Source organism: Nomascus leucogenys, chromosome 15 (assembly GCF_006542625.1).
Source record: "Nomascus leucogenys isolate Asia chromosome 15, Asia_NLE_v1, whole genome shotgun sequence".
Classification (NCBI taxonomy): Eukaryota; Metazoa; Chordata; class Mammalia; order Primates; family Hylobatidae; genus Nomascus; species Nomascus leucogenys.
Window position 1 is genome coordinate 59,389,457 of NC_044395.1, and position 23,071 is coordinate 59,412,527.

Consider the following 23,071-nt stretch of genomic DNA (forward strand, 5'->3'; position numbering starts at 1 on the left):
GGGGTGGGGGGAGGGGGGAGGGACAGCATTAGGAGATACACCTAATGCTAAATGACGAGTTAATGGGTGCAGCAAATCAACATGGCACATGGATACATATGTAACAAACCTGCACATTGTGCACATGTACCCTAAAACCTAAAGCATAATAATAAAAAATAAATAATAAATAATAAAATACAACTTGAAAAAAAAAATTAAAGTGTTTGGCCATTATTTTGAGTGAAAGAAGCCAGATATAAAAGAGCAGATACTATGTCATTCTATTTATATGAAATTCAAGAACAAGCAAAACTAATGTATGATAATAGAAGTCAGAACAGTGTAGTTATTTCTGGGAGGAGGATGTTGAGTAGGAATAGTCATGAGGGAATCTTTGGGGGTGATTTTGGTAGTGAACACATGGGTGTGTACATATATAAAAATCAAGTTGTACACTTAAGATTTGTGCAAATTAAGTTATACCTCTCTATAAAAAATAAAAATAATGAGATTTCTAAAGACCCACCAAAGGAGATAAAATTAAAAAGAAACTGAAAAAGAAAAATGTCTGGCTCTCAGTGTTAGTGGAATGAAAGCATTATTGCTAATGATGTCATTGAAATTTTCTTTTTTTAAAAAATTATACACCCAAGAATTTCTGAAAATAAAAGATTGCATAATATAGGGAGGTTCTGTTTATATAGCATTCTACAGTTCACATCTGTTATTTGCATTTATTGTTTAATCCTCAAAACAACTCTGGGCTTGAGTGGATCTTATTTTTTTCTAGTTCCAGTGTTTTTCAAACTAGACATGCTTTTGTGAGTCTGAACTGGTGTAAGGTATTTAACACCTTGAGAAAAAAATTATTTTGCTTACCTCAGAGTAATGTGGGATGGTATTTCCTTTAGGTAGTGAAATTGAGATATTAAGAATGTAGCAGAAATGTACATGGACAAGCATAGGCAAGTCAGGTTTCTTGTCTGGACTGGAGTTTCTTCCTGTAAATTTAAGGAAGACAGATTGTGAATTGAGGACCTTTTACCTCCAGAACTTTTGTGACTTTTTTTTTTTTTTAGTTACTGATATATGAGACCTATAAATAGGCAACATCTGCATAATGTTCTTTCCTTGCTTACTGGACAGGTCTGTTAGTGCTAAGGGAAGAATGAAATATTTATTAAGCACCTATGCTGATGTTTCCACATTTCAGAATTTTTAAAATATAACTGCCACACCAATATGATGAATTGGTAATATTGTAATTTTTGCTTGCTTTTATTTCTCCTTTAAGACCTGAAGATTATTATTCTTTTGGACTTGGAATTCATATGTCTAATTATATGTCTATTCAAGTTAGAAATAGGTATTAACCAGTGGGCCTGAGTAGCTTTCTAGAACTTAGTAATCATGAAGACAGTCCCCTGAGGCTTGGGTATGTTTGTCCTTTAAGAATAGTACATCTAGTAGGATCAGGAAGGGATGGGAATAGGAAGACAGATACCAGCTTTATAACAGAAGATAGCTAGGGGCAGGATAATCAGGCAGCGGAGAAATAACTGCCTGTACAATTAACTGCCTGTACAAGTCGTCCAATCCTTATTTGATAGCCAGTATGTTATAGTCACAGTTTCCAGGCATGTAGCTAGGGTCCCAACTAAAGACTAATGGTTAGGGAGCTGGTGACCATAGTTCTAGCTGCAAGGCATGCTTACACATGACTTTTCCCCCTGGATTGACCTGACTTCTCCAGGAATTATAATCTCAGGGCTTGCCTAGGAAGCAGTCTTGTAATAGAGCAGAATTTTAATTTTCTTCAAATTGCATCATATGTACCTAACATATGGCATGTACAGGTACAAATATGTGTTACAAATTACTTACCTACAAATACACAGGGTTTATGGTCTTAAGCATAAAATGAGGGTTTTAGTTATTTTGAATGGATTTAGTTATTTTGAATGAATTATTACTTTCCTAGCATTATTTCTGCATTTCTTTCCCCCTTCTCTGTCTGTATATATGAATGTGTATATACTTACATACATATGTGTACACACATGTGTCTAGTGGGGTCATTCTTACCTTGGGGGTGGGGCAGAGGTACCTCAGATCTTCTGGGAGCATATATATTTGAAAGAGTATATTTAATATCATTTTATGTTTGAAAAATGAAAACTAAAAACCACTTTTATAATATAAACTACAGAAAACAAAATTCACATATCCTATTGATGGAATAAATGATTGAAAACCATTATTTTATTTTAAAGGATCCAAGTGTATCCTATAATATCAGTGGGAAGGGTACTTTGAGATTAGATTATTCAGTGTGGTTCTTCAAGTTTTTATAGTTTTTTACTATTTATAGTTTTTTAATGTAAATTTTCACTAAAGATAGCATACATAAGTGTACAACTCAATGAATTTTCAAAAAGTGAACACGCCTATGTAACCAGTACCCAGATTAAGAAAAAGAACACCGACACCCCAGAAGTCCATATTCCTTTTTGATAAATAAATAAGGTATGCCGGCTCACCCCCAAACACATTCTGATATTCTCCCCAGGGCCCCTTTCTCCCCACCTGTCACCCCCCAGTTGAAAATCATAGATCTAATCTTATCCCTTTTATATATGAAGAGTTTGAAGCCACAAGAAATTAGAGCCACTTGCCGAGGGTGATGGAGGAGAGGAGAGAAGCAAGCAGGAACAGGAAATTAATATATATTGAGCATCCGTTATATGTTATGCAATTGGCTAAGTACTTTACATGAACTAATCAATTTAAATTTTTATATTCTCTTATGTCCACTTTACAAATGAGGAAAGTGAAGCTCAGAGAAGTTAAATAACTTTCTTAAGATCCTACCTAGTAGGTACTAGGTAGAAATACCAGGTTGGAATTCAGGTCTCCTGGCCACTAGAGCCTGCATTCTCTGTACTACCTCTTATGGCTTCTTAAATGTGAGAATGGATGCTGCAGGGAGAGGATTATTTTTACTGCTGTTGTTTTTGACACTCACAGATTGTGTGTAGAACTGCATTTGACAAATATCACTTCATTGAACACTGTTTTTTTTCCCTCTTTCTCCGCCACCTTACTGTTCAGTGCTTCAGGCACCGTGTACACTGCAATGGATGTGGCCACAGGACAGGAGGTGAGTATCCACCACCCACTGTTGCTCCTTTAGTTCTGTTTCTTTTTTGGGGGGATTAATTTTTAGCCCTTGTTAGGTCAATAGGAACATTTCTAGTTTTTTGTTTGTTTGTTTGTTTTAAGATGGGGTCTCACTCTGTCATCCAGGCTGGAGTGCAGTGGCGTGATCTCTGCTCACTGCAGCCTCCTCCTCCTGGCTTCAAGCAGTTCTCCAGCCTCAGCCTCCTGAGTAGCTGGGATTATAGGCCCCTGCCACCATGCCTGGCTAATTTTTGTATTTTTTAGTAGAGATGAGGTTTCACCATGTTGGCCAGGCTGCTCTCGAACTCCTGACCTCGGGTGATCTTCCTGCCTCGGCCTCCCAAAGTGGTAGGATTACAGGCTGAGCCACTGTGCCCAGCTGGAACATTTCTAGTTTCTTACTGTAGCATACAAGAGCCAAATAGCAGGATAACTTGATGAAACTTAAGGTTTGGACTAAGGTGAAATAGTTAGATAGAGGGAAGTGGATGGATTTGAGAGATAACTTAGCAGGTAGGTTCGATAGGATTAGATGATTGAATGTGAACATTACTTACAAGTGGGTGATACTATTCACGGAGAAAGGAAAAAGAAATTGGATACTGCCTGATTGCCAAGTGGATAGTTGCTTACACAAGTTTGGGGCTTGGGAGAGAAATCTGATCTACAGGAGATTTAAACCATGTCTCTTGACTCCTAATCTACTGGTGCTACCTTTACTTTCCACTGAACAGTGAAATCTTCATTTATTTGGAGGCAGCTTTTTGTCCCTCTCATTTCATTAAGCCATGAGAACTATAGCTAAAGCCTGCTGACCCAAGGTCTTACATTCAGTAGAAGGAAGATATGAAGGGAATATAGAGTACTTGAGGTTTCCTTGCATTTTAATATTTGGTTGCAGAGTAGGAGTGTCAGCCAGTGAACTGTGGATGGCAGCTGCCCCAGAGAAGTTCTTACTTCAAAGAGTACCAGGACACAGTAATTGAGAGAGGCACCTCCTCTTCCAATGAAAATAGAGTTGGGCTCCTGTGAGGGAGGCTGCTAGAAACATGCGTCTATATTTTTGGTAGTTGAAACCACGTGGCACCCTGGGGAAGTCATGGTTAATAGGGGTAGCACATATCTCACTAGGCTCTCGTGAGTTTTTACAAGTGTTAAAGCCAAATATTAAGGCTCCACCTAGGGTAAACCAAGTTTTAAAAATCTTTATTATGGTTAAGGATTTATTCATTGTTCTTTGATGTGAGAATCCAAAGACCTAGATGCTTATAAGCCTTTAGCTACTCATATAACCTTGGGCAAGTCATTTGACCTCTCTGAGCCTGAATTTTATATATTTATAAAATGTGCATAATAAAATGTCCACAAAAGTGTTGAAAGAATTCGGTAAAGCAATACATGTGAAAACGCATTATAAACTTGATGAACTACGTATTCATATTTATTCATTTTTACTCATATACATATGTACGTATTCCACAAAGCATTTGCTTTATGCCACACCTTATGCTAAGAATTCTGTGAAAGTTCACAGACATTAAAATCATATGTAAATGTAAGAGACCATAATTTCCTTTGTGTACATATAAAAGCCTTGCAATATTGGCACGAATCTGCCTTAAAGTAAAAATAATATGAGGAAGGAAGGATAGTATTATCATGGCATTTTAATGATGGTGAATATGACGCAGAGATTAAAATAAAGAAGGCTATACCAATCCTGAAAAGAACTCTATGAGGTAGGTAATATTATTTCTTCTTTACTGCTGAGGAATTTGAGGCTCAGGGTGTATAAATAACTTTTTTTGCAAAGTTGTACTGTCAGCGATTACCAGGGACTGGATTAGAATCTTTGACTCCTAATCCTGTGTGTTTTGGGCCGCAAGAGCACAACAGAGCTGAGGTTAGATACTAGAGTCCCTTGTCATGGTTCTGGCCTCAGGCCTCACAGTCCTTGATGGGAGGCAGGTAGGTGATGATGGTGGTTCCTGGAAGACCTAGAGGCTGGCTATGTGAGAAGCTGGCCAGAGGAAAAAGAAATTTAAATTCATTGTATGCCTGTCTTGTGGTTACAAAACTATGAATGGAAGGGAGTCCATCAGGGTGGCTAATGCAGTGTGGTCAGGAAGGCTTCATTTCCTGCCCCAGGGAGAATGAATCTTTATTGGAGTCCACGGGATGCTCTCAGTCTTTATGAGTGAGTGCTTATTGGGGGTTATCCAGCTGAGAAGGGCAGACCTATTGTCTCACATACAGGAAGAATGTTAGTGCTGGGAAGTCTTCCAGTTACAGATCCAACAATTATTTTTCAAGTGTGTTTTTAGAGAGAATGTGTATAATAGAAAGAACAGACTGGAAGAGCCTTTGGAGTCACATGGACCTGTGGGCATTGATTATGACCTTAGAATTTTCTTATGAGTCTTAGCCTCAATTTTCTTACCTGAAAATGCAGATCATGATTCTTACTTTGCAGGGTTGTATTAGGTTTTACTGTGATAATATAAGTAGGGCATCTAGCACAGAGCCTGGCACACAGTTGGTATTTGATAAACAGTGGTGGGAGAGTGGTTGCTGTGCCAAGTACTTATTAAATGCTGTTATTACTATGATTACCATTTTCGTTATTGTCTAACTTTATTGCTTAAATTATTTACTTATATGTGAGTAATGCATTGGCCATTGTCTCACTTGGTATTCAAAACAATCCTGAAAAGAGGGGAATCAAGGTTGAGATTATCTTCAATGTACTGATGAAGAGACTGAGGCTCAGAGAGCTTGCGATTGGTCAAGGTCAGTAAGTGACAGTCAGGCCCTGAGCTTAAGTCCTCAGAGTTCAAGTCCAGTTCTTTTTCTGTTGCAGGAATGCTATCTCCTAGCCTATATAGGTGGGGTCTGATTAGGTAAAAGACACTTAGCCTAGCCCATAGTTAGTAGCTATTGAAAAGGACTCCCGGCCAGGCGCGGTGGCTCATGCCTGTAATCCCAGCACTTTGGGAGGCTGAGGCAGGCAGATTATGAGGTCAGGAGTTCGAGACCAGCCTGGCCAACGTGGTGAAACCCTGTTTCTACTAAAAATACCAAAATTAGCTGGGCATGATGGCAGATGCCTGTAATCCCAGCTACACGGGAGGCTGAGGCAGGAGAATCGCTTGAACCCTGGAGGCAGAGGTAGCAGTGAGCAGAGATTGCCATTGCACTCCAGCCTGGGCAACAGAGCAAGACTCTGTATTAAAAGAAAAAGTAAAAAGAAAAGGACTCCCATGTCCTGCCCTAGCCTCCATGTTTGCCTCTTTCTGCCTCTCCTCCCCTGCTGCTGCCAGCAGTGACCACTGTGAGGTTCGTAAGCAGTGTCCCATCCTAATGAGGCATGAGTAACTCAAAAGACATTCTTCTGGCTCCAGTCCTTAATGTGCGTTATAAGGGTTAACTATACTTAATATCTTTAGATCAACATGTTGCTTTTCAAACGTTAGGAAAAACTAATGCTCAGCTGTTATAGACAGCTACAGCCAGACCAGAAGCCTGACTTAACAGGAAACCCCACTCCAAAGCAATTTTTCCTTACTTGAGGTAGGGAATGGAGTGTTCAGATTTTTTTACAGAATTACTTCTATTCTTAATGATTAACTTGGTCTCTGCAAAAGACTGTCCATTCTTGACTTGAAGAAATAATAGAGTCAGGGATTTGTCACATAAAAGTTTGAATCATTCCTTCTTTATACTTCTTGCTGCTTCTAGAAAGACAACTTAGTTCTGTTAGATGTTCGTGTTCTTGTCCACTAAGCAGGAAAAAGGAAAAATATCTCTAGAGAATGAACACTTAGAAAATAATTTAAAGTATACTCCTATGGGATAGAGGAGCCCATTGCCATTTTTTTTGTTTTTATTTAAAAACAAAGTACTTTCCAACCTACTGACTTCTCTCTTGCCCTCTTCCTTTCTACAGACATTTGTTGAGCACCAACTCTATGTGTGTAAAGGCCTGTGTTTGGCATTGGGGGTTCTGGGCTTTCAATCAAGCCCTCAAACCTCTTGATACACACAAACATACACACTAATCATTATACATGATAGCAAGTTGTAAGTTCCATAAGAGAGGAATAAATATGATCTTACAGGGCTTTAAAGAAGGGAAAAGGCATATTGGGTTTGGAGAATGAAGTTTCCTTTGGCCTGATACAAAGAGTAAGTAGCTTTTGAATGTGTGGAAATGATACAGGCTGTTCCAGATGAAGAGAAGATTCTGAACAAAGGAAGGGGGACTAGATACCAGGGAGAACAGGGAGTGTCCTCCATGAACACTGTCCTCTGTGAAGGAATAGAGTTGGAAGTAAAGTAGGGGCCAGATCATGAGAACTTTGAATGTTGTACTGAGAAACATTTCTAGGCAACCAGGAGCCATGTAAGTTTTTGAACAAGGTTATCAAATGTGTACTGTGGGGGAAAATTAATCTGGCTACATGTACAGGGTAACTTGGCATCCCTTTTGAGGGTCCTTATCCTGATTTTGCTATTGAATAGCTATGTATGCAAGTCACATCCTCTCTGAAACACAGTTTCCCCGTCTGTTGAATCATTAGTAATATTTAGCACACAAGATGTCTTTGAAGATTAAATGAAATAATAAATTTGAGAACACCTTATAATAGTACCTTACACATAGAAGGAATTGATACCAAGTACCTTAGAAACTAAAGTATACCTTATATTCATGTTGTCTGGAAATTTGTTTTTATTTCTGTAGATAGAGCTCTCATCCTCCTTTTCTCTTCTTTCTTAACCTGGTCAACTCTGATTTATCTTTCTACACCAGGTTCAGAAAGTCACCTCCCACTTTATGAAGCCTCTATACATGGCCAGATTGAAAGCGTTCTTGGCTTTTGCCATAGTTTGTGTTTCGCTAGCATTTTATATGAACCTCTGTTATAGCATCTCTTTTCTGTTGTGACTTTTTAAAAAAGTATTTTTCTACACCAAAGTTTGATTCTGAAACTTTGATGTATATCACAGTGACCTGGAGGACTTTTTACATCACAGAGCTTCTGATTTAGTAGATTTGGGGTGGGACTCGAGGTTTTTATTTCCAACAAGCTCCCAGATGATGATGATGCTGGCTTGAGACCTTACTTTGAAGACCACTGGTCTACGTAGACAAATTGTGAATTACTCGAGGGCTAAGCCTGTATCTTACTCATCTTTGTTTCCTGAGTACTTAAGGTCTGGTACTTAGCAGGTGCTCAGTAAATGGGAATGACCATGGTTGCACATTGAATATACGCTTGATTTCAGGTGGCCATTAAGCAGATGAATCTTCAGCAGCAGCCCAAGAAAGAGCTGATTATTAATGAGATCCTGGTCATGAGGGAAAACAAGAACCCAAACATTGTGAATTACTTGGACAGGTATGGAGTGGTGGGTCCCATCAGAGGGAAAGGGCCTTTGGGACTGATTGGTGGTGAAGCTGTTAGAGAAGAGGGCAGTGCCAGCACTCAGAACTGCCTCCATTTAAGAGTCTTCTGTGATGCTGAGCTCTCTGTATGTGACGCTGTGTAATGCTGGACACCTTTATTGCTGGGAAATCCTTCTGTGTTAGGCTGAACTCTACCACCTTGTAGCTTCTAACAGTTGATCCTAGTACTGTTTGTTTTGCCTAAGGGAAACCTACCAGCCCATCTGCCTGAGTCAAACATCTAGGTCCTTAACTCATTTTACATCCCAAATCTTTCCTTATTCTGCTCATCCTCCTGAATAACTTCTTGTTTGTTTATGTTCTCTTAAAATGCAATGTGCAGAACTAGATGTTTCATTTGAGATCTGACCACTATGGAGAGAGTGGGACTCTTTCTAAACTCAACACAGCTTAATGATTTCATTCTCGTTTTATCTTTTAGGTTGTCTGCTTTGACTCCTAGTAAGTTTGCAGTCAACTAAAATTTCTGATTTTTTTTTTTTACATAAGCTTGCATTAAACTGGAAATGTAGAACTTTTCCACTATCTTCATTAAGTCCCATTTTTATTATTTTAGCCCATCATTCCAGCTCATCAAAAATTTTTTGCAAAATAGTAATAGTGGTTGTATATAATATTTGTATTGTGCTTTACTTTGTACCAAGCACTTTCATGAACAGTATCTCATTGCAAGGTAGGGTTTTTTATCCATATTTTACAGACGAGGAAACTGAGGTTTATAGACGTTAATAACTTGTCCAAGAGTAGTAAGCCATAAAACAGCAAGGCAGTGTTTTGAATTTGAATATTCCTAGCACCAATATCTAGCACCTTTCTATTATATCATGTTCTTTTCTCCGATACCTGAAAAAAAAAAAAAAAGTTAAGCTTCTTGCCCAGGGTTCAGAGACATCATAGGGGGAGGTGAAATTGGACTAAATCTTGGACTCTAATTTCTTTACCTCTTATATTGCATGACCAGCTACCTCTTCCTGTTACTGGTAGATTTCATAAGGGTGCCTTCTTGTTCTGCATCTAAAACACTAGTAAGCTTCAATTTCCTTAAAGAAGAAAAGAGTTGAACTTTGACATTCCCAACACTGTAAAGAATAAAGCCTTCTTCTCTGAGATGGCTGTGTCTCCTTAATGTGGGTCCTGACTGGCTCTGAAGACTCCTCTGAAAGTTAGTACCTTATCATCTCTTTCAGAACTTATTATACAGAGAATATAGCTCATGCAAACTACTGAAGGCGACAGGGGTATTAGATTTTGGCTCAGGATATGGAAAAATGAAAGCCGTCAGTAAGGGTATGGCCTGTCTCACAAAATGGTGAGTTCCTCATCAGTGGATGCATCTACATGATAAGATGATGTTATTGAAGGACTTTGTGTTCTGGGAGTAGGATTAAGAGACTTACAGATTTGTTTATTAATCATACCTTTACTGGTATTCCTAGAGACTTTTACTCTGGAAATTAGAAGTAAATAATGCTGTCTTTGCCCTCAAATAGTTCCTGTCTGGTATAGAAAAAAAAATACCTCTGTAAGATCATAGAAGAGGATCTTAACCTGAGCATTCAGTGAAGGTGTTGCAAATGAGGGTCTGTGGTTTTTGTGAGATGTCCCAGAGGGGACCTCCATCACATATGGAAGAACTCATGGGCAGAACCCTCATGATGTAATCACCTTCCAAAGGCCCCACCTCCTAATAACATTAGTGATTAGATTTTCAACATACAAATTTTGAGAGACACAAACATTCAGACCACAGCAGTTCAAATCCCCGTAGTCTTCTCTCTCAAAAGAGATTGTTGAAGAAACACTTAGTCTGTCATGTTTATTTGTCATGGACATTAAAAAATCATAAATCAGAACACAGAGTTTTATGGAAAGAGCTGTCGATTAGTAGTCAAAAAAATAGGATTCAAATCTTACCCTTTGCTTGAGTGCATTTGTTAAAATCTTCCAACAGTCTCCACATCTGTCCAGCAGTATTCCCAATATCAGAATGAAGATAAGATGATACCACACAGTTCAAGCCAATGCAAAAAATGTTTTTTTCCAATCTAGCTTCTTTGTCCAAGACTGGCAGAAGACTTTAGGGCTCTAGGCTCGCCTTGTTTTTATTTGCCCGATTCTATAGTAAGGAAACATTGACCAGATAGGCTAAGTGACCTTTTTATTTATCGTATAATAGGGTTGAGTGATCCAACTCCTGAGTGAAACTATTCACTTCTAATTCATGTCAGCCCATAATCTCTCCGGGGATATCTTACTAAATGGTAGCCTTGGCTTATCAGAAGGCTTTGGCTCCGTAAGCCCTTGCTAAATTCATTCCATTCTTGAATCACAGACACTGAAAGTAGAGGTCAATTGTCAGCATAAAGACTATGTAGACAACACTTTGCAGCTTTTAAGGGACTCTTATAAACATTATTTCATTTAATATTTATAGTTATCTTTTATGTTATTAATTGATTTATTTAGTAAATATTGGCATCTCCTGTGCTGGACTCTGGGGTTAGAGTCTTGAACAAGACCCAATACTTGGTCTCATAGATCTCAGATCTGGTAGGACTCTCTGGGAGGTTTAGTAGCTCTCTCTTCTTTGGGTAACGTGGACTCTAAATCCTATCTTTGTCAAATGTTTGGATGCTTCTAGAGGTGTGGGAATCATGTCAGTCTTTCTAATTTTAGGATGTCTTCCTTTGTGTTGTGATGAAATATAATTTTATTGTATCACTTTAAGCTAGTGATCTTAGTTCTGCCCTTTGGGGCTTCACAGAACATGTATACTTGGTTTTCTCCAGGAGCATCCTTGAGAGATTCAAAGTTAGTGATTCTGTCCCCCAGATTCTGCTTTTCCCCAAAGTAAAGAACCTTTTACTTTACTTTGTGCTAAGACGTAGTTTCACTCTGTGTATATGCTTAGCCTTTGAAACCCAGTGCTGTGGCTCAGTGTACTCTGATTGTTCCCTCTCACCCTTTATCTGTATTCCTGCAGTTACCTTGTGGGAGATGAGCTGTGGGTTGTTATGGAATACTTGGCTGGAGGCTCCTTGACAGACGTGGTGACAGAAACCTGCATGGATGAAGGCCAGATTGCAGCTGTGTGCCGTGAGGTAAGGCCAAGGGCCAAGCAGTCTTGGGTAGAAAGCTGCCTCCATATTCCTGTCTCCTGAAGTTCCCTGTACAGTGAGATCTCAGCCTGGGCTCTGTGGAATTGGTAGAAATTAGTGCTGACACTGCTGTCATTCCTGTATTGTACCTGTGTTTGTCATTTCTATCACCATGATTTTTTTTCTTTAATGATAACTTTATTCTACCCGTTGTAGAAAAATTATAAAGTACTAGAAAGTATATATTGTAAAAAGTCACTCATAATTCCAGTCTTAAAGATAACCACTTGCCTAAGCACATTATAATATATTCCTTTATCTCTTTTATCTGGGCATATATTTCAATCATTTTTATTCTGCTTTCTTGCTTTATTTATGTGCTATAAGGAAAATAAAGCAGAGTAAGAAGGTAGTGATGGAGGAAGTACTATTTTAGACAAGATAGTCAGGGAAGGTTTTGCTATAGATTTGAGTAAACATCTGAATGATATATAAAAGCAAGCCAGCAAAAATCTGGGATAAAATACTTCCAGGAAAATAAAAAAAGAAAACAAAGCTCAGATAGATACTCCCTTTCTCCTCATTGCTATTAAATGTGTAGAATCGATAATATGCTGATGTAGGAGGAAAAAAAAGCCCTCCAGAAGGCCTGGACAGTGTCCTCAGGGAATAACCACATTTCATTTCCATTAGAGCAAGAAGATGAAGCGAATATTCAGAGACATTGAGGATATTGGGTGTTTTGCTGATGACAGACTGGAACTTTCTGGTGGCCCAATAATGCAAAAGTAATTGCGGTTTTTGCCATTACTTAAAAAAATGCCAAAAACCACAATTGCTTTTTCACCAACCTAATAGAAAAGTTAGGAAATTAGGGGAAGCATAGAAGATGAGATGAGGTTCAGAATTTTGTGGAGATGAGTATAATAGTATGATTGGGGTTTGATGGTGCAAGATCTGAAGGCATATTGCTGAAATTATGTAGTTATATATTTAATCAGTGTTAAGAAAAATAAAATGTGAAATCAATACTGCCCTAGAAAATATGGTCCCCTTTGCCAGGCGCGGTGGCTCAAGCCTGTAATCCCAGCACTTTGGGAGGCCAAGGCGGGTGGATCACGAGGTCAGGAGATCGAGACCATCCTGACTAACACGGTGAAACCCTGTCTCTACTAAAAATACAAAAAAAAATTAGCCGGGTGTGGTGGTGGGCGCCTGTAGTCCCAGCTACTCCGGAGGCTGAGGCAGGAGAATGGCGTGAACCCGGGAGGCGGAGCTTGCAGTGAGCCGAGATCGCGCCACTGCACTCCAGCCTGGGCGACAGAGCGAGACTCTGTCTCAAAAAAAAAAAAAAAAAGAAAATATGGTCCCCTTTGCAAACAACTTTGGGATCTAGAATGTTCACAAGTAATTGGAATTAATTAATGGAATTAATACCAGGCTGGGATTCTTAGGGGTTCTGACTTTTTTTTGTTCCACTACTAATGCAGTATTTCTTAACCTTCTTTTCATTATCTCCTTCGTAAGGAGCCTTTTTCCTAATCATACTCCCTGCCATGAAATTTTAATATCACAGATATATAGCTCAGTTGTTTGGGTCATAAACCATTGTAATACCTAAGATTTTTTTTCACCCCACCGCCTTAACCCTCAGGAACCAGGTTTCACTAGTGGAGAATACATGCATATGTATACTTCGGGAAATCATTTTGCCTCATTATTAATCTGTAAAATGGAAATTGCAACATTCACACTGTATATACCTTAGGGGTGCTATATGGATCAAAAAGCACTTGGAAAAAAATTTTAATGTTGTATAATAGATGGTATTACTATTCTTCAGTTCTAATAGAGATCATCTCCTCCTTTTTAAAACATCTTTATTGAGATATAATTCACCCATTTAGAGTCTATAATTCACTAGTTTTTAGTATATTCATAGAGTTGTACAACCATCATCATAATGAATTTTAGATCCTTTTTATCACCCCAAAGAGGAAATTAATATCCATTAACAGTCACTCCCCATGTCCCCTGCCCTGACTCTCCCAGCCCTATGTAACCATTAATCTATTTTCTACCTCTGTAGTTTTCCTGTACTGGGCATTTTATATAAATGGAATCATGTAATATTTGCTCTTTTGTAATTGGCTTCTTTTACTTAGCTAGCATTATGTTTCAAAGATTCATCTGTTCTGTAGCATGTATCAGTACCTCTTTCCTTTTTATTGCCAAGTAATAGAATGGACATTTGGGTTGTTTCTGTTTTCGGCTGTTATAAAAAATAAAAAATTACTCTATGAACACTTATATACTAGGTTTTGTGTGGAGGTATGTTCTCATTCTCTTGGATATATAACTGCAGGTGGATTGCTGGTCATATGGCAACTCTATACTCAACTTTTGAGGAACTGCCAAACTGTTTCTGTAGTAGCTATACTGTTTTACATTCCTGCCAGCAATGTATGAGGGTTCCAGTTTCTCAAGATCATTCTTTTTCATTATAATTTCTGACATCCTGAGACCTGGGTCTCCACCCTTCTAAGAAGAGCAGCTCTTACATTTTCAGGGAAAGTCCAATTCTGGATACTGTTTTATTCTTAATTTGGCCATTGGTATATTCTTAGAAAGTAAAGTATTAGGTTAGGACCATTTAAATAGTATTTTCCTGTTCACTTATATCTTCAGTGTTTTTTAATTGGTAGAAGTTTCTAAAAAATTAGTTTTGGGTCAATGAAATCAAATTATTGATTTAGTAGAAAAGCTGAGATGATCTCATCTGATTCCCACATTTTATAGATGGGAGTCCAGAATTATATAGTCAGTTGGGTAGCAGCAGAACCAGGCATTTTAATTGTACCGTTGTGTCTCTTTGTTACTCATTCTGCCTGCTAAGTATAGGTGTTTTCCAAGATTCTTCTCTTTCTCCTATAACCTTTGCCAGGTTCAACCATTTTTATAACTTAAACAAAAATCATCTCTTCCCAAATGACTTGTAAATATTTACCACTGTATGGAACCTAAGATTCATAAATTCAGTTGCCTACTGGACATTTGTCTTCAGATGTCAAATTCAGCATATCCAAAATAGTACAAAATATCTCCTCACCAAAATAAGATTATCCTGCTACCTTACTGCTTCTAGTATCACTTCCATATGTCTGCTTCCTCAAATATGACCCTTATTTGTTGTTTTCCTCCAGTCTGTCATTATAAGATCCTTTCCATTTTTCTTCAGTAATTTCTCTTGGGCCTTAGGTTCTTTACCAAGGATCTAATTTAAAAAAAAAAAGAATACATTGGAGGAACTCCTTTACTTAAAAAACTATTTTAAGGTGAAAGGCAGCATGGAGTGTTAAAAGAATGGTTAGCTAGGAGATGGAAGACTTGTTTCTAGATCTGGCTCTGCGATTGATTTGGGGCAAGTGCTTTTACTCATTGGGGCCTTACTTCCTTTATTTTAAAGTGAAGAGGTTGAATTAGTTGATTTTCTATTAAGTCTTCTGTAATATATATATGTCCTTTCTTTCTCCCCCTGCCCACACCACTTCAATAGTGTCTGCAGGCTCTGGAGTTTTTGCATTCGAACCAGGTCATTCACAGAGACATCAAGAGTGACAACATTCTGTTGGGAATGGATGGCTCTGTCAAGCTAAGTAAGTAGGAGCCTTAGGAATGATAATACTTCTCTCCCTGTGGGGCCCCGTCTCCTGTGAGATGGTCATCATATAATAGTAACTGCAACACTCACCAAAGAGTCTTTATGATTTCATGGGATATGAGGGCTGTTTTATATTCTTCTGTATTAATCACAGGATATAATTTCATTATTTTTTCATTCATTTATACATTTAACAACAACCACAAAAAACTTTGCTGAATGCTTACTCTGTGCTAGGTCCTGTGATGGGCACTGAGAGCACATTTTCCCTATCTTCTCAATCTAGTATGGAAAACATGTAATAGATAATTAGAAAAAAGAGTTTTGTGTAATTTCTTCCATTCAGTTATTCAGCAAATTTTTATTGAATGTCTAGTACATGCCGGTCCTTCTAGGGATATGAGGACAAGTAAGAAGACATAATCCGTACTCTCAAAGGCTTCCTAATTTAAATAAATTTATAATTACAATATAATCATGGCAGGTAGAACATTTTGTTCAAAGGTGTAAAGACCAGTAGACCAGACAAACACGCTGTGTCATGGGTGGATGGGCAGTTTATGGAAGGACTGCTAGCAGCCCTGGGCCTGGGGCATGAAAACAGGGCCATGCCTAGTCATAGGTGATTGGGGTTTAAATCAAGGACTCGTGCCCAAGGAATAAGGCAAGGACCTAGTCGCCAGATTTGGGATTATGGGAATAGTTTTTCAAGAACAAAGCAGAATTGGGACGAGCAATCAAGACCAAAATGGGCAGCTTGGACTTTAACACTAAGTCCCCTGGTTCGAGGAGAGGTAGGAGGCCAGAGATGGTGTTTCTTATATTCCTTCTATTTCTCTTCAGAGTTCAATAGGAAATAGGCTAGGAGCTAGACATGAAGGTGGTCATCAAGTGACTTTGGAGAGACAAAGGATAGCAGAGCTGGAAGCCAGGCAGATCTTGTCACCTATATGTAGGTACACAGTCAACACTTACTGAAGTGAGTGTATATCCTAAATGTATGTTCTTTCTCTTATTTTTCTTTTCTAGCTGATTTTGGATTCTGTGCACAGATAACCCCAGAGCAGAGCAAACGGAGCACCATGGTAGGAACCCCATACTGGATGGCACCAGAGGTTGTGACACGAAAGGCCTATGGGCCCAAGGTTGACATCTGGTCCCTGGGCATCATGGCCATCGAAATGATCGAAGGGGAGCCTCCATACCTCAATGAAAACCCTCTGAGAGTGAGTGTTACCAGTTCTATTTCAAGTTATTTGGGCTGTTGTCTCTAGTCCCAGGAAATAAGAATCCAGGCTGTTCTCTGTGGCTTTCAACCTGGAGATCCCTTTTCTGGATACAACTAGTCACTGTTGAACTCAAAGTATAAATGGTCAAAGAAAAGGAATATTAGAAGTCACTCATTCATTTATTCAACAGTTATTTGAGTCCCTATCAAGTGCAAGAAACTATTCTAATGAAAATAAATTAATATGTAGTAACAGATGGTAAATGCTGTGAGAAAAAGCAAAGTAAGGGAGTTAACAGAGTAATGGAGGAACAGGTGTGCTATTTTAGAGTAGAGAGGAAAGTTCTCTCTCATAAGTTATTTTATTCTGCAGAGTTGGGAAGTCATTAGAGGGTTTTGAGCTGAGGAGTAATGTGATCTGATTTATGTTTTAAACAGATCATTTTGGCCGCTTTTACGGAAAATAGACTGCGAGAGACTGTTGTAATAGTTCAGAGTGGTGATGTCTTGGTAGGAGTGGAAGTGAGAAGTGGTCAGACTCAGGAAATGACTTAAAGGACTAGCTGACAAGATTAACTGAATATTAGAGAAAGAGGAATCAGCAATGACTACAAGATTTTTGGTCTGAATTGCTGAAAAAATTCAGTTGCCGTCTGTTGAAATGGTGAAGAGCATACTTAAATTGGGTAATAAAGAGTTGGTTTTGAATGTGCTGATTTGAAATGTTAATTAGACGTTTAAGTGGAGCTGGGAGTAGAGTTTGGCTTAAGAGTCTGGAGTTCACGGGTGAGAGGTCAGGACTATAAACATAAATTTATTAGTAGATAATATATAGTTGGTATTTAAAATCAGAGGTAGATGAGATCACTCACCTAGGGAATGAGTACAGTTAAAGAAAAGAGATTTGAGTACTGAGCTCTAGGTTATTCCACTGTTTACAGGTTGGAAGAACTAGCAAAGTAGACCAAGGAGTGGCCTTTCTAGTGTGAGAGAACAGAGAAGTGTCTTGGAGGTGAAGTGTCCTGGAGATGAAGAGAACAGTGTGCTTCCCGAAGGAGGAGAAGGGTAGATTATGTGTCGAATGTGATTGATAGGTTAAGATGAGACTGAGAAATGAACATTGGATTTGCCAATGTAGAGGTCCTTAATGACCTTAACAATCAGTTATCAGTAGAGAGATGGGGATGAAAGTCTAATTAAATTCATAAAAGTGGAAGAAGAGGACATTGAGATGGCATGTATAAACAGGTTTTTTTTCTCTTAAAGGAATTTTGCTGGGAAGGGTAACAAAAATGGAGCACTATCTTAAAATGGAGTCAAGGGAGGGTTTTTCTAAAAGATGATGTCTGTGTGCTAATGGGAATGATTTAGTGGAGAGGAGGAAAATGGGCATGTACAAGAAGGAAGTGACAACCGTAGAAGTGATATCCTTAAGTCGATGAGAGGGGTTCGATCAAGTACTGAAGTAAAGGACATTAGATTAGCATGGACAATTTATCCCTTGTAACAGAGCATATCAACACAGGTGCAAATAGGTTGGTAATCTTGGTGTGGGCAAATGTGAAATTTATTCTGATTGCTTTTATTTTCTCATTTATTCCTACCTCCCATCCAGTGCAGGAATTCCCTGTGCACTGTTGCTGGTAGGTGGTCATCTACATGCTCATGTCATCCTTGGATATGTCTGATTATTGGAAATTGCTTCAGTGTACCAAACTGAAACTACCTTCTGTAGTTTCTATCCTTTGGTCCCAGCTTTGCCTCTGACTCCCCATACAACATATTCTTCCCTCCCTTAGAACGGCCTTGCAGATATTTGAAGATGATAATTGCTGGGATATGTTGGAAATAAGACAGAATGATCCTAGACATAGACATATTTTTTTTTCTTTTTTTTTTGAGACAGAGTCTCACTCTGTCACCCAGGCTGGAGTGCAGTGGTGTGATCTCAGCTCACCGCAACCTCAACCTCCCGGGTTCAAGCGATTCTTCTGCCTCAGCCTCCTGAGTAGCTGGGATTACAGGCACCTGCCACCATGCCCAGCTAAGTTTTGTATTTTTAGTAGAGACCAGATTTCGCCATATTGGTCAGGCTGTTCTCGATGGTCCTAAACTCCTGACCTCAGGTGATCCACCCACCTCAGCCTCCCAAAGTGCTGGGATTACAGGAGTGAGCCACCACGCCCGGCCCTAGACATATCTTTTTATGTTTCTGGACCTTATCTGTGAAGTGAGGATGATAAGTCTTGCCCTATTAACCAGAGTTAATTGTGGCCATTAAATTAGACAGTGCTTATGTAAGTACTCTTTGAATTAAGTGCTGAGTGATTATAAAGATTTAGTCTTACTATGTTTTTCTTTACCTTTCCCAGGAGACGCTTCATTTAGGGGACCAGGGTGGCAACAGTTTTCACTTACATTTAATTTTCCTCTCCTGCTATAAGAGATCAGTTCTTGGATGACTGAGGTGAAGGCACCAGGAATAATTTCTGCCAGCAGCTGGGCAGATGTTTAACTCAACAGGCTAAATGGATAATAAACCCTTCAGATGTGTAAGCAAGAATAATAATAAAGCCAGGCACAGTGGCTCATGCCTGTAATCCCAGCACTTTGGGAGGCTGAGGCAGGCGGATCACTTGGGTCTAGGAGTTCGAGACCAGCCAGGCCAACGTGGTAAAACCCCGTCTCTACTAAAAATACAAAAAGTAGCTGGGTGTAGTGGCTGGTGCCTGTAATCCCAGCTACTTGGGAGGCTGAGTCAGGAGAATCGCTTGCACCCGGGAGGTGGAGGTTGCAGTGAGCCAAGATCGTGCCACTGCACTCCAGCCTGGGCGACAGAGAGAGACTCCATCTCGAAAAAAAAAAAAAAAAAAGAATAATAATAAACCCTTAGGTCTGTAACATATTTCATAAGTTTACAAAGTACTTTCAAATACACTATCTTACTGTATTTTTACAGACATGTGAGATGGGCATTATCATCATCCCTACTTTACAGACAGGGAAGTTGCACATAGTCTCATGGCCTTTAAATGTTCAACCTGATTCTTAGGTCATACTCTTTCCAGTATATATACACAGCTGCTACTTTGCATCCTAGCGCATAAAGCAGCTGACCATATTTCTAGAACTTGTATATGGGGAACAAGAGACAGCCTCAGTTGGAGCTCAAGGTGATTTACCATTTTTATTGCCAGGCCTTGTACCTCATTGCCACCAATGGGACCCCAGAACTTCAGAACCCAGAGAAGCTGTCAGCTATCTTCCGGGACTTTCTGAACCGCTGTCTCGAGATGGATGTGGAGAAGAGAGGTTCAGCTAAAGAGCTGCTACAGGTAACTGTCCTTATGCAGGGAAGCACCTAATTCAAGGAATCACTAAACCAGGCCTTTTTCACTTCATGTTTGTAAGGTACTGGATATTATAGAACTAGGCTTCTCTTCTACCACTTCCTACACTCACTCTGTTCCTACTGCCCTAACTTTTATCCCTGGGCCTTTGCTCATTTATTTTCTTAGCCTCTTTCTCAGCCTGTTAAAACTCTACACGTTCTCCTAGGCTCAGTTTACAATCTATTTTCCGAGCACCTATTGAGCTTTGCTTGTAGCTTTCTTGCTTGCTTCCTTCCTTCCTTTCCTTTCTTCTTCCTTTCCCTTTCCTTCCTTTCCCTCCTCTCCTCTCCTCTCCCCTCCCCTCCCGTCCCCTCCCCTCTCCTCCCCTCCCCTCTCCTCCCCTCCCCTCTCCTCCCCTCCCCTCTCCTCTCCTCCTCCTCTTCCCCCTCCTCTTCCCCCTCCTCCTTCCTCTCACTCCCCACAGGGTCTCGCTCTGTCACCCAGGCAGGAGTGTGCAATGGCGTGATTTTGTCTCACTGCAGTCGTTCTCTCCTGGGTTCCCTCAAGTGATCTTCCCACCTCAGCTTCCCAGGTAGCTCGGACTACAGGTGCACGCCACCATACCTGGCTAATGTTTTAAAAAGTTTTTTGTAGAGACGGGGTTTTGCTATGTTGGCCAGGCTGGTCTCAAATTCCTGGGTTCAAGCGATCTGCCCACTTCACTTTCCCAAAGTGCTGGGACTACAGGCATGAGCCACCATGACCAGCCTGCTTGTATCTTTCATTAGCATTTCCTTTGTTCTGCTTGAATTAGTCTGGCAGAGTTTGTTTGAGTCTTGTTGAGAAACGGCTCTCTGACACCCAAATCTTACACAACTTGTATTTTGCTGGGATTAGCTCACAGGATACATTTTTAGCAAAGGAACATAAGTTTATTTTATTTATGTTTTGTTTTTCGAGACAGGATCTCTCTGTTGCCCAGGCTGGTGTGCAGTGGCGCAATCATGGCTCACTGCAGCCTCAACCTCCCGAGGTTCTGCTGATCCTCCCACTTCAGCCTCCAGAGTAGCTGGGACTACAGGCGTGCACCACCATACCTGTCTAATTTTTCTATTTCTTGTAAAGACAGGGTTTTGCCATGTTGCTCAGGCTGGGCTCAAATGATCTGCCCACCACAGTTTCCCAAAGTGCTGGAATTACAGGCATGGCATGAGCCACTATGCCCATCCATGGAACATAAGTTTAGAAGATAATTAGCGAGTGTAGCTTTTGGAGTCTTTACACTTTCTTCACTGGAAATCCTCAGATAATGGCAATGATGCTCTACTTATTGAGAGTGAGATTTTACCAGTTTGTGGGGAAACCCGGAGTCAGGGGTTTACCAGGCCTTTTATACTCCTACCTGCCTAATCCTGATAATTTTATATGGTTGCAAAAATTGCCTTTAGCAGGCCACATCATTTATATTTAACATATATGTTTCAAGTACAATTTCTTATAACTAGTGTTCTTTTATTGTATTGCCCACTAGTGATCTAATAGTAAGTATCACATGCAACTTTATGAAGGCATGCACTGTCATTTACTTTCGTATTATGAAGCCCAGGAGTGACAGAGCAGGGCAGGGCAGGGCAGGACCTAGCATACTGCCCTGTGTTAATTATGAATCTCTTTCCTATTGGATTATAACCTCTATTTTATTAATCCCTGAGTCTCATGTTTTACCTAGGACTTGACTCAGGATAGGTACTCAAAAAATATTTATTGAATTGAATGAAATTGCTGGAAGAACCCACATTGGAATATCACCCTCTGGAATATATTTAGCATGTCTTTGTAATTGAGGTTACTGATTATGGAGTACTGGCCTATTAGATATGGGATCTGGGTTCTGCCAGGTATAACCCATTAGTCTCTAGTATCTGTTGGAACTAAAAGTCTCTTAATACAATGTAGGACCCCTTTTGCTGTTCATCAGAGTTGTATTCTGGAAACTGTAGGAAATGGGAAATTGTAAATACTATATGCTAAGCCTGCGATGGGAAATGTGTAAATACTATATGCTAAGCCTGCGATTAGTAAAGATACCATTCTTAATTAAATACCAAATTATAGTTCTTGAAAGCTTAGTGCCCTCTAAAGTTTTCTTCCTGATATAGTAATATAACTAGTAATAAATGCATTATATTGAATCTTTACCATATTTTAGGCACTAAACACCTTATATATTTAGGCACTAAGCATTTTATATATTGTCCTTCACAACAACTCTGTGAGTCATACGTTCTATTATTCTCATTTTTACAGGTGAGAAAACTGAGGTTTCAAGTGTTTAGTAACTTTTCCATGATAGTTGATAAGTAGCAGATCCAGGATTTCAGCCTGTTTGGCTCTCAAGTTTGTATGCTCTTGGCCACTGCTCTTAACCGGCTCAAAGAGTATCACAACTGGAAAGCCCTTAGGGCTCATCTAGTCTGTTTTGTTTATTAGACAGAGAAGGAAACTGAGGCCTCCCAATTCGGTGTTGGATCATGCTGCTCTCAACTTAAGGGAATTGTAGAAACGTGATCTGAGAAAGCTGGCTTTTTAACTTGTTGGTGTACATTGTAAATATTGAAAACCATGACTTTGAGAATCACAAATCATAAAAGCTTCACATCTGTTTCTCCTGTGAGAACATACTTATGGACAGAAATACATAGGATGATATATATTGGAATTCATATCTTCATGATTTAGCTAGGATCTTTTATTCCTTTCATAGTAATAGTACCTTCTTGTTCTCAGTAGCTTTTTATACTATTTCTGTCCCAACAGAAGTTGAAGCAATTCTCAGCAAAGAATATTAGTATATATGTTTCTCTCTCTCTCTTTCTCTCTCTCTCTCTCTCTGTGTGTGTGTGTGTGTGTGTTTGTGTACATATATACAATATGACTAATCAAGGGAATTATAAGTATGGCAGAAGAATCAGATATGCTCATGTGAGTTGAGTAGTTATGCTTAGAGGTCAAATCTGGTTCTCAATTTCCTGGTAGCCAGGGCAGAAAAGGAAATGTGATAGTTCCTATATTTTTTATCAAATAGAAGAACATCCTACAGCTTTAAGACACAAAGCTTTT

General features: G+C 39.3%; 1 protein-coding gene across 5 annotated transcripts in view; it reads left to right on the plus strand.

The window, feature by feature from the left end:
- The window catches only part of PAK1 (p21 (RAC1) activated kinase 1), a 158,551-nt gene that overhangs the window by 132,949 nt on the left and 2,531 nt on the right, over nt 1-23,071 (plus strand). For all 5 annotated transcript variants that reach the window (XM_003254675.4, XM_030828657.1, XM_030828655.1 and 2 more), the window contains exons 9-14: nt 3,094-3,142; nt 8,452-8,564; nt 11,616-11,733; nt 15,287-15,386; nt 16,421-16,617; nt 19,817-19,954. In XM_003254675.4, the coding sequence (XP_003254723.1) occupies nt 3,094-3,142; nt 8,452-8,564; nt 11,616-11,733; nt 15,287-15,386; nt 16,421-16,617; nt 19,817-19,954 (715 nt within the window). The remainder of the gene's footprint in view (nt 1-3,093; nt 3,143-8,451; nt 8,565-11,615; nt 11,734-15,286; nt 15,387-16,420; nt 16,618-19,816; nt 19,955-23,071) is intronic.